This window comes from Anoplopoma fimbria, chromosome 23, assembly GCF_027596085.1.
Source record: "Anoplopoma fimbria isolate UVic2021 breed Golden Eagle Sablefish chromosome 23, Afim_UVic_2022, whole genome shotgun sequence".
Taxonomy (NCBI): Eukaryota; Metazoa; Chordata; class Actinopteri; order Perciformes; family Anoplopomatidae; genus Anoplopoma; species Anoplopoma fimbria.
The window spans coordinates 13805558-13817860 of record NC_072471.1 but is presented as its reverse complement, the minus strand read 5'-3'; the positions used below and the strand labels follow the sequence as shown (position 1 = coordinate 13817860).

The 12303-nt window shown below is 39.2% G+C and overlaps 1 protein-coding gene across 1 annotated transcript in view; it reads right to left on the bottom strand.

The window, feature by feature from the left end:
• The window catches only part of cerk (ceramide kinase), a 41839-nt gene that overhangs the window by 17813 nt on the left and 11723 nt on the right, over window positions 1-12303 (bottom strand). The window contains exons 2-6 of the mRNA XM_054624724.1: window positions 10876-11013; window positions 9276-9398; window positions 6254-6379; window positions 5548-5614; window positions 3147-3292 (exon numbers count right to left, since the gene is read on the bottom strand). Of these exons, the coding sequence (XP_054480699.1) occupies window positions 3147-3292; window positions 5548-5614; window positions 6254-6379; window positions 9276-9398; window positions 10876-11013 (600 nt within the window). The remainder of the gene's footprint in view (window positions 1-3146; window positions 3293-5547; window positions 5615-6253; window positions 6380-9275; window positions 9399-10875; window positions 11014-12303) is intronic.

Genomic DNA, 12303 nt, shown 5'->3' with positions numbered 1-12303 from the left:
AGGCGCTTTTGAAAAAGGGGTTACAACTGTTTTACAACTCTATCAACCGGCATTTTTAACTTAAGTAATTTTTTTATACCTGTATTAGAGAGACAGTAGAATAATGACCCAGCAGATAGAGAGATGGGGAATGACACCTGGCTCGGACTGAAACCGGGGATGTTGTGGTTTATGGTCAGTCCTTTTCGTCATAACTACCTTTACTGTAGCTCTCATCCCCCAGCCTGTTGACTCCTATTGAAGTAAATATTTCAAAACTGTGTAAATATATATACTTTCACTTTTAAAAAAAGGGTAAACAACTTCCTATAACAGCTAGAAAATGTAGTTTTGTGCAAATGTTCCTCAAACAGGAGTAGACAGTGCATTTGTTTGGGACTACTTTGAGCGGCGGATTAATACACATTTGGTGCTCTAGTACTTATTTCAGCATAACAGTATATAGAGGATTGATTTCAATGACCCTACAATGCCCATGTTTGTTGTAATGAAGGAACATGTGACCCTGTGCTACAGTGTGGCTCACTGATGTGTCTTTAATAGATTTTGGACAACAATGGAGCTCTATGGCATGAAGAAATAAGATAAATCAGGCTTGAACTACACAGACAATACTTATTATTAGGATCAATTCATCGTAGGTCTTTCCATGTAACTTATGGATTGTTATTGTTGCCGCTCCTGCTATTCTAACAGAGATCAGACGTCTCCTGTCGGATTGTCTGCAGTTATTTCTGTCAGTGACCGAGTAGAAAAGACACTCTTGAATGTGCCCTTTTTTAATTAAGCTGTACTGTTCCTCAACATGCCTGTGCTTAAACAATGCTCTGAAAGAAGCTTTGTAATTAAAAGTGCAGAGGAGAGGATGGCCTTGGTAATTTTAGCCTTTGTTTAACTCTTGATGTAAGCAAACTAGAGCACAATTAGCCACTAAAGTCCTTGCATTGCATTAATTGCATACCAATTACAATTACAACATCTTTTGAACAACTACTGTACATCTACTTGAGAGCTTTCATCACTGCGGCCCTAAATTTTTACTAACAGTTTACTGTTATTGAGCTGAAGTGTAGTGACATAATGTCCTTCATACGGTCGTATGAAAAGATCTAACGTTACACACCTAACATTTTATCTCATCTGTGATTGTGAAATGACTCAACACATCCGAATTATGAATATAATTGGCTTTAAAATAATTCACTGTGTCCCCAGCTGATTTTTAAACCCCTCTGCTATTACCATCAAGCTGTGCACTCATAGCCTCATACTGGTCTCCATGCACTGTGTTTCTATCCTCATGGAAATTACACTGATTTCAAAATGTCACACAGCACGTTTCCATTTGAGGCACTTGGAATGATTGACCCTTCGCAGGCCCCTGGTGGGACCCCCTGCCCTGTTGCCATAGAGATTCTCTTATGTAACTCAGCAACCCCGGATCAGCAGGGTTGAAGTTCTTCAATATTGAAATCAATAATGGTTCTGTTAACTGAGATTTTTATGCAGCGGTACATTCTCACCTTGTTTCTGACGAGCAACTTGGCATCCATGATGCAAAATTATTTGTTTTGTCAATATCTTGACAAAACACATAAACACTGCCCATTTAAGTATCTGAAGCTGTCCTCAAAGGGGGTCAACATTTGCCACTTCTATATTTTACTCTTTAGCGTACCGTGACCTTTACTTGCGCACCAGCACTTTTCACAATATGCCGGTAGAGCGGCAGCGTTTGTGTGTCGCATCTCATAGCCATACGAACATAAAAACAATGTGTAGAGCATGAGGGTGCTGTAATAATCAACACAATGTACACGTCCTTTTTGTGAAATAACTAATATATATATAATAATAAAACATTTTCATTTTTTCTTTACTGAAGCTGCTCTTATGATTTACTGAATATGATTTTATAGGGCGAAATTTCCAGATGAATTAACTGTTCAGACAAAAGATGTGATATGTGTAATATCAATATAGCAAGTTTTGTCTTAAAAGCTAATTGGGCAGTACCTATAGTGGCACAAAATGATATACAATTGAATAGTTTTAGGTACAGAGAAAAACAAAATGTTTTGTCAGGAAAGACCCCAAAAGCCAATCTCTCCTAATATATTTTATTCACTACAGAAATTCAGAATGTGTCTCTTTATCCTGCTGTATACTATGTACAAGCATCTTGACTGGGACACTGCTCCTAAAACCTGATGAATAGCTTACACACCTCAGCTCTGATTCATACTGTCTGGCTGGTGTTGATTGAAGGCTGTATGCATCCTATAATACATTATAGATTGATACTGTAGGCTACAAATAACACATAAAAGAACTTAAAGTATTAACACTATGGGTAAATATGGAAAAACACCTCCTTAACCCGATAATTTTTCGGTTGGAATATTATTGGGGTATTATGGGCTCAAAGAATCATACAGAGAAATGGAGAGTGGTTTCCAACATTTCCCACTGTTGACAGCTGAAAGTGACCTGGAGTAAAGCTTTCAGCTGTTGATAATACCGCATGAGTAGGTGGAGAGAGGAGAGTAATGGTGGAAATGGAGCAAGAGTTTTTCCATTTGAGGAAAAAGTCAAAGTTGTTTCCTTTCGGCAAATTATAAGGTGGCTTGCCAGCATAACATTATGTTCTAGGCTGGTGGTGGAGATAAGTGGAGGTTTTTTTTACGTATGACTGAATATAAAGGCAAAACGGTTAGCTGTAAAAAAAAAAAAAAAAAAAAAAAAAAAAAAAAAAGCCTTTCTACTCTGATTCTAGATAAGGTACTGCTCTTCACACTTGTGAAGTGTGTGTAGTTTAAAGAAAGGCAACATAACATGCATGCAATTTTACGGTGTCATTTTACTTTACATGCATACATTTGTTTTACTGAGTTGTTAAAGAGGAGTGGTATCAATCTTCTATGATTTTTCTTTTCCATTGTATTCATACTCCATATGTCAATGCTTTTAATTTGGAACATTGGTGTTTTTATCTTAGCATCTAAAAAAAATATTTGTTTAAAGCTTTTAACAAAACTAGATCAAGAGAAATTCCTTTATTATATTTATCACCAGACTCATTCCTTACATGCTGCTGTTTCCAAACCCTGGATATGTTTTTATGTGATATAATGACCAAAGCTCACCAGCAGGAATGATCCCTATGCGTAGAGAACACGGCACCAAATCAGCATCTGGTCGGTTCTGGTCCACGCCGTTGTGTTTTTGGATCCTGGTGACCAACCCGTGCAGGATCTCACTGAACATCCCATCTCCACCCACACACACCACCCTGGACAGAAAAATTATTTTTTTCACATGTCTTCTGTTTTACATTTGAACATTGTTCAGGAGAGTTTCAAGTTATAGAGGTAGCCGAGGCGGACGCTAAGGAGTTTCATTACATGTGCGGATATGAGTAAACTACTACAAAGCCAGAAGACCTTGACATTAATAGCAATGGGCAGAATGTGTAACTGTGAAAGCATTCAGTAAATAAGAAGATCACACTGTGCCACCCAGCATTACACCATTTTTAAAGTCTATATAAAAACCTTACAGAAATTGACCTAAAAATAATAGAAACTGCCGAGCAACAGCGTTATGGACTCTAACCGTGATCTGCTGGACTGAATATCTGATGAATAGAAGCTGGAGACGGCGGAGCACTTGGCAGGAAAAACCTTTCCATGTTATTGATGACCTGTATGTTCAGCTATCAGCTGCATTTTACCCTTTGCTCGCGGTCGTGAGCTGCATCATGTGCAACTGTTGAAAGCATAAACTTATATGACTGATTTGTACATTTAGATTTATTGTAGAGATAAAAGTGATTCAACTGAATAGAACCAGCTACATTTCTGTATTCTAATGCAGGTTCCCAGGGACATCTGTTTTTATTGCCTTTAGATCTGAACTGCTGCTCTTGCTTCAGTTGACAACTTGATTTTAATTGAATGTCTAAAGCTTTGAGTAATCATACCGCGGTAAAAGATTGGTTTTATTCCCATCTCTCTGAAAGGACCTTTTGTGTTGCTACAGGAACTGTAAATCCTCCACTACCCATTCTGCTCAAGGAACACCACACAGATCTGTCCTGGGCCCTTAACTGTCCTCTATGTACAAGCTACATGTCGGTCAAATACTTCAAGCGAATTGTATCAAATTCAATTTTTATGCAGATGACTCTCAGATATACTTTACAATGATTCAAAGCATATCTTGAACCAAGCAAACTAAAAGTCTGTCTTATTGAAGAAATAAAAATGAATCAGTTAAACAGATCCAATAAGTCATTATTAGTAAAAGGTTCAGACTCTATATTGGGCATCCCCGAATGTGATGTGTGACGTTAAGTTATTGAGAATAAATAATTATCTTCAAGGAGCTTTGTTTATTTTCCAGCAGTTGCACAGACCCCAGGTGCAGCTCTCTATCAAGGAGAGGAAGTAGAGAAAACAAAAATAAATAAATAAATGATAAAAAATAAAGAGAAGAAAGGGCTGTTCAAATCTCTGTTCGCACCATTTACTAAAAGAGGCATTTTTATTTATTCCATTCAGAAGATACTGTCTCGTTTTCTTTTATGTGAAGTATAGGCCTTAAGTTGTGCTAGGACAAATTTTATTCATGGTAAAAACAGCTTTTTGCATCCCATACAAGTGCCATAAATTAACTGTTTGATGTAAAAATCAGGGGACAACCTCTGATGATTTATCATTTGCACCATATAGCCTCAACTCAACTGATTTTATTTGTTTGTCCAAATATTGTGTTATGACGGGAGTTAAATGTTGGTCGATGAGTCCTAATCACTTAAGTGGTGACTTTTTCTCTAGCGCCTCCATAAGGGTTGACATTTGTGGTTTTGCGTAAAACAATTATCTAATTACCGTGAAATTTGTACATATGAATTGTAATCACTTTGGTGATCCCTTAAGTTTTTCTTTAGCGCCCCTCATCAGGTCAGAATGTTAACTTGGCACACACTCAAAGGTTGAAGGAAAAAGTCCTAACAGAAAGGATAAAAACAGTGTCTCTTTATGAGCCACAGTGGCTCGCTCATGGCCGCCGCTCTGCACTGCTCTCATATGGTGGTAACATCTAATAAGCACAAGGCGGAAACGTAGCGCCCACCCTCCAGGTAAACACTGTTAGCGTCGTTAGCACTGTTGCCGTTGTTTGCACTGTTGCCCTTGTTTGCACTGTTAGCTCTGTTAGCACTGTAAGCTGCTAACCACCGCCTCAGCATCGGCATGTTGAGAGCCGTGTGAGCATAAGTTATGGTCAGAATTTCTTATTGAGCACCTCCAAGTGTTAGGAACCCACAGGGCTTTGCGTCGGTGATTACAATCTTACACAACACAGATTACAGCACAACAGGGCCTCATAAAAAAAACTCCTAATGCGCGATAATTGATACACAGCTCAAGGGAGAGTCTCCCGAAGACTGTGTTACAATATCAACGGACAAGCGTAAACTCCTGTAACAGTGAGGAACCAGTGTTTAAAGCCTGAGAGCAGCAGGTACCTGGCTTGAGCACTCACCCGTCATATTTATCTAGATTGGCCTCGGTTTTCAAGTGGTCCCTGGCATGATTGGCCCGCTCTGTAACTATGGAAACAAATCAAACAGCATGTGTCAGTGCAACTTCAATTAAAAGGGAATGTACTGACAAAACAATGGACTCTTTCTGGTCTGAATAGCTCTGGCATTTTGAAATTCAAGACAAGGAAAAGCTCTGCACTTTTGAAACAGTCACTGGAACCTGTCATGCAGACTAATGCTCAGAAAGAGCGAAAAGCACAGTGGCACAAAACAACCTAATTCAGCTATTGTATATTAGTCAGCAAAATGAGCCCTGGGCCCCCCCAAAAAACAAAACAATATTTCAACAGTAAATCTGTTTTCCAGGAATAATAACAAACACAAATACAATCCTGCAATTCGCAGAAGCTATAGGAAGCCCAAAGTGAATAGCATTCACAGTGATGGACCATCAATACAGCAGACTATGTGTAGCTGTTGCAAACACTTATTGAATAATAGATGTGTTTTGGATACCCAAGCTTATCAACTATCACAGCTTCCATTAAGGTGGTGGCAAGATTAATGGCACTATCAGCCAAATCATATCCTTGCAAGCCTCTTCGGCCCCTTGGAGAGGCCACAGTGGCAGTGGAGATCTATACGCCGGCCACTGAGACTCATTTTTTATTTAAATGTTGAGGAACGCCACTGATGGGGACCCACCAATCACGTCGGCTGAGATGCAGGCGCGGCGAAACAGTGAAGCCACCTTCTGCTTGTATATACACTTCCCACGCTGCTTTCCCCCAAAGGGATTGATGTACACCAGGAGGCTCTTCGGTCGGTTGGCTGCAAAGTGAAGGAGGGGTATGAGATAGTCATTAAAAAAGGCTCAGCATATACCTTTTTTTTCTTTTTTCTACAACTGTGTCACTGACAAGCAGTTTGATGAAGTTTTGATTAACCAGAGACCTTTCTCAAAATGCTCAGTCAAACTGACTGCTGCCCAAAAACACGCCTCTCAAGAAATAAATGGTGTGTCTACCGACTATGGGAGGAGTGTGAAGCAATTGCGAGGTGCTGCATCATTCGGTGATAAACCCACACAGTGCTGCGATGGAGAATACTAAATGGCTTGTTTATGGCTGTTGTGGAAGACTGTGTTTAGGACAACAAACTGAGATACAGCAGCTGCTCCAATTGGAAATGAATGGATTGGGATCAGGGGTTTAAATGAGCACAAAGAAATATACGGTGCAATATTTGTTTGGCAATAAGACAAAAGTTCCATTAGATTACATTAATGGATTGTCAATGAGGGATGTAAAGGTGTGCTGCGGAGGAGACTAACACTATTGAACACTCTAGGGCTTCATCTTCACAATGAATGTAGTTAATTTTCTTGAATTGATTCATCCTGCCAGGCAAAGTGGGGCCAAGTAGACCGTTTCAAATGGGCTAAACCCATCTTACACTCCAATTTCCACATGCTAGTTACACACTAAATCCTGAAGAACTCAAACGTGTAATCACTTTGCAATCACATTATATATAAAAGCACTGTATTTTGCACTCAACTAGGTCAAAAATGTAATAAGGCTCAATGTGTAGTGACTGATGGTGTAATAATAACCACTTTCTGGTCATGTAATGTGTTAATTCATCATCGGAAAGCATGTTAAATTCATTACATCTTGAAGATTTTGATGGATGACGTGCTGCTATGTTCATTTTCAGTCTTGAGTTTAATATTAAGATAAATAAAAAGCACTTTAACATGTAGGAGACAGAAATAAAGATTCCCTGGAGCACATCTGGACAGTAGGCTGGATGCAAACAATATTACAGACATACACTCCATACTTCTTGTGCAAGCCAGCCAAAGATATTTTTAGCACCCTCTTCTAATGTTTGTAAAACCACCATTTATATGTTTTATCAGACTATTGGCTGTTGCTGGCTCCATTATTTATGTCTGTGCCTGTGAGGTACTATCTAAAAGAGAAATGCAGGAGGCCAACCTGTATTGTCGGTTTGCCTCTGGGCTTTCCTGAGGGCATTGAATCTACTGAAAAGAATGAAGTGGTTTTTTTTATGGACAATAATGCACACTTTACTTACAATCTGGTTAAGGGGTAGAAGAGCTCTTTTAGCAATAAGTCTCGTCTTGAATGCTTTAATGATCAACCGTTTGGTCCGAAACGGAAATATTAACTGAATATGCACCGTGGAGCGTTTACCTAATCTTAATTATAACAGTTTCTTGGTCTTTGTGATATTAATCTGTACAATGGTTTTGGTCCTTTCCCTTTTGTTTGACTCAAAGACTATTAATATACCTCACAATAATAGCATCCTTTGAAAAATTGCAGGGTTTCACAGGTTTTCCTTGGGCGCTACAGTAACTTGTGTCACGTACTGTAAGGTGGTGTCCGAATGAAGTAGTCCCTAAACCACTCAGAAAAAAGATTGTATTGCATATCCCTTGTGCCCGTTGCTGACAACCATTGAAATAGTTTGAGAGATAAAAAGCCTGATCCTCAGGGAACACCCGTTCCTACATTGCAGAACAAACTGTAAGGCACAACATCTTACAGTCCAATTTCAAGGTTGTTTCACACCAAGCATGGATTTTCAAAAATAATGCACGGAAATGTATATCAAATTGGATTTGTGGGTTCTTATAAATGTTTGCATACCCCTGCGGGACATTTGTGCGGGGAAGAGTTTTAGCTCCAGGTAGCTTGCTGCCAAACTGGTGTAACGTCTTATACATTTTTTAACACCCAATATTGTACAAGAAACCCAAGATATGTTTTATCTTGGTCAAGGAACAGGGCTAATCACAACAGCTAGCATCAGAATCAAATTTGGGGTCTGATAACTTTATGTATTGTGTAGGTAGCCAAACAGACCTTCTCTCTCTTGATAGATTTTTGTTGTATGGACTGGACATGAGCACTATATATAAAAAAATATTTTTTTTCCCCCAATGAAATGGAACACAGCAACACATATAATTCCCACTTGACATTTTTGCATCAAACTCTTGAGAAACGGCTTTAACCTGACAAACTACAAGTTGCGATTTCTAAACCCATTAAAAGGACCAGTGTGTAGGATTTAGTGACATCTAATTGCAACGAACTGAATACCCCTCCGCTTAACCCTCCATTTCCAAGCGTGTAGGGGAACTACGGTGGCCTTCAGTAATGTAAAAAGATTTTTTGGCTTGAGTCAGTGTTTGGTTTGTCCCTTCCAGGCTACTGTAGAAACTTGGCAGAGCAACATAGTGGACTCCATCAAGAAGACCCCCTTCCTATGTGATATAAACGACTCATTCTAAGCTAAAGAGAACATAACGATTCTTACTTTCAGGTGATTATCCACGAATAACAACATAGTTATGAATATTATATTCCATTTCTGCTAATAAATCCCCCTAAATCCTACACACTGTTCCTTTAAATCTATCAAGTTTAAATGTTTGGCATGGACCACACAATACCAATCAATTAACTCACCAAAACTGTGTTCTATTGAATACCTTTTCCTACAGTCACATTTGCCCTTTGGCTCTATGAGGTGAAGCTAACTGACGTGAGTACTCACGAAGTCAGATTCCTAATACCTGGCACTTTTATGGCCCATTGTCAATAACATGATTCTGATAACGTTGAGAAGCTCTGAGTAAGTTCAAACTATATCAGCACATCTGTGAGAGAACATGATTGACAGTACATACTGAGTAATGACAGTTGCTCGTTGATAACTCCGATCCACTGCTTGCAGAGTCCTTCGTTGGCAGAGTGGAAGGTGACATCACTACACCGCCACTGGTGCTGCTTTGTTCTTCTGATGTAGGAAACTGTAGAGGAAAGAAACAGAGGGAAGGAACAGAGTGCTTGCTATATATTTTTTTTTTTTTACATTTGCATAGCTGTTCACAGTGGTAATGGTCAAATTTTTGGTCTAGTCACACTGTTGAATTGCTGTTATTATTTCAGTAGATAACACCACATGTGCTAAGTAAGGTCTAACCTTCAATCACTATCAAACACCCATCATAGTTTCTGACATAAAATTCGGGGAGCAGACAGGTAGAATACTTTTTCCAGTTGGAAATTTGTAGTACATTCACTACCACCTGGCTTTACTTAGGTGCAGACTTGGCCTGAGAATGAACCCAGGCTTTATCCAAAAAAGCCAATCAAATATGTGTATGAGAAAGAAATGAGTGCATATGAGAGTTATGTAAAACTGGGCTCAGCTGATACTCAAACAAAAAACAAGTGTCACAAAATCCTGCTCTGAACATTACTGAAATATTTACGTTAAGGAGGAAAAGAAGAAGAAGAAAAAAAAAAATCACTCGCTAAGCACTTTGAAAGCTGATTCACCCACTAAGCACTTCAAAGTAAAATTATCACACTAAGCATTATTTTCATCAGATAGGGAAGTTAACTTCTCGGGCAAATCACTTACAGTACCTCGTGCTTGCGATGGGGTAGGCACAGAGACGTTCAGGAGTGGGTGTAAAAATCCTCCTTTAATAAGTTACATAACCAGGATGGAAGTGACGGGACGTGTCTTTGAAGCCAAGTCTCCACAGATCGAGGGAATGCAGTCATGTCAGGCTCGATACACACTCTAATGCCAGTAAAAGCTCACATTAGCGAGGTAATTTTTAACATTTGGCTGTAATAAATAATGCAAATCCGATCTTGTTTGGATATAATCTAATGGCTCAAAAATAAGCATTAGCCCATAAGTCAGTGGCATGCTGCCATCTTAGACCCAGTCAGCTAAGCTGTGAGGGACTCTCTTGTTAATGCATTACTTTGAGAATGTGGAGCTGTCGACGGGCTTATTTCCAGTGTCAGATCACTCGTGATTGGTGGAGCTGAACACAGGCTTTCGGCACACTTACTCAAAATGTAACTGCGATGTGGCGTTGACCTACTATAGTAAAATGAAAGTGACAGGGATCAAAAAGTGGCTTCAGGCAACTTTGTTGGAGGGAACAAAAGACGCTGTATCTATTTCATAAAGCAGCAGCTCAGCTATTTAGTGTTGCTCTTGCATAACGATGGAGGACTTGTGAGAGACAGATTAAAAATGGTTGTGATACCCTATCTTTTAGTCCCTTATATAGGTCAACCCACCCAAAATAACTGGATCTTACACAGCCCATAATGAAACTGGGTCCTCTAGAGCCACAAAAGAATCCATACAACCGTTTTCAGAGGCTGAGTAGTGTCCTCGCTGTGACAAGCAGATTGACTTTGACGTGTAAAATCTTTGAAATGTCCCTTTAAGTGTGAATATCAGTGTAGGTTTATTACCTGTGAATGCATAGGGATACAGCTGGGAGTGCTGCTTTGCTTTTTTCTGACTCCTCTTGGTCTCTGTGTTGTCTTTGTCGTCATCTTTGGTCTTGAGGACAGCCACTATTTCACACACCGGAATAACATGGCTGTATCCTGTAGAGACATGAATAAATGTATGTTTTACACAACTAAATTACACAACAACATCAGTGCATGATGCTCTTTTGATAGCACTCCCAGTCTGTATAACTTATTCTCATATGGATGTACACATACATTGACAAACCAAAGCAATTGTGGAAATGTTTGAAGAATTTCAAAAAATCATTCCTAATTTTTGTAAAGATCATTAAAGCTGTAATAATCAAAAAAAAAATGTATTAACAATGGATCACATGACCATGTGTGATGTGAAAGAGGAAACTCATAGAGACAACCCCACAAAGAAGTTTCACCAAACTCTGTAGTTCCCCACATTCATTCCAGATCATTGTTTTGGTTTTACGGCCCACAACTTTTACTGTTTATTGTTTTGGCTCAGTCTCGTCGAACTCATCAGCCTCATTTTCAGATGTAGCAGGCAGCTGTTTCAGTGGAGAACCTCACATAGAAAAAACATTATACGCTTCTTGCCCTGCACCAAATGTCACACAGACAAAGTTAGAAACTAGCTAATAAAGTTGAACATACAGCAGTTAAACAGCCAGTTATTTCAGATGGGAATTGGTGGAGACCAAAGACAGAGCTAAAAGCAATGTGAATATTGGACATTCATCAAATGAATACTAATAATGCTTGGTATCTGCTGTATGCATGATGACCTTAAAATGGCAGCATAGCATTCATTTTACAAATTGCTGAATTAATGGAAGGAGTAACAGCCGTATCCCAAGAGAGCTGGTGGGTGTTTGGGAAGGAACTGCTTCTTCTTGTTCTTTTTTCTCCCCTACAGGAGCTGGATCCAGGCTGCTGGTTTAAAAATCATGTGGGATGAAAGACTTTGGCAGAGTTTGAATGGTTTGTACATTTGAAGAATTAGTCGAATATGGTGGGATCTGGTACCTCCTGGCAGTGGAAGAGATGGGTCGGGTCAGTTGCCTTAGAGAGCTGCTAAGTCACATCAAAAGATTTAATGGGTATTAAATTACTGTGTTTGAAAGGCAGATATTGGGAAAATAAAGGGAATTACTGGGAAATGGTTTCCTTTTGCATCCATACTGGTAGGTGAAGACAATCTGGTCTGAGTATGAAACAGAGTGGCCTGGCAAACCCAGATGAGGGCGATGAAATCATGATATAGACTGTAAAAACTCAATGCTAGGAAGGTGGTGCCTAAATATTGTACACTACATCTCACAATATAATATATATGTTTTCCTTTGTGAACCATTTTTTATATTTTAATTCAGAAATTGTGAGCGTTCAAACTCAAAAGATGGCAAC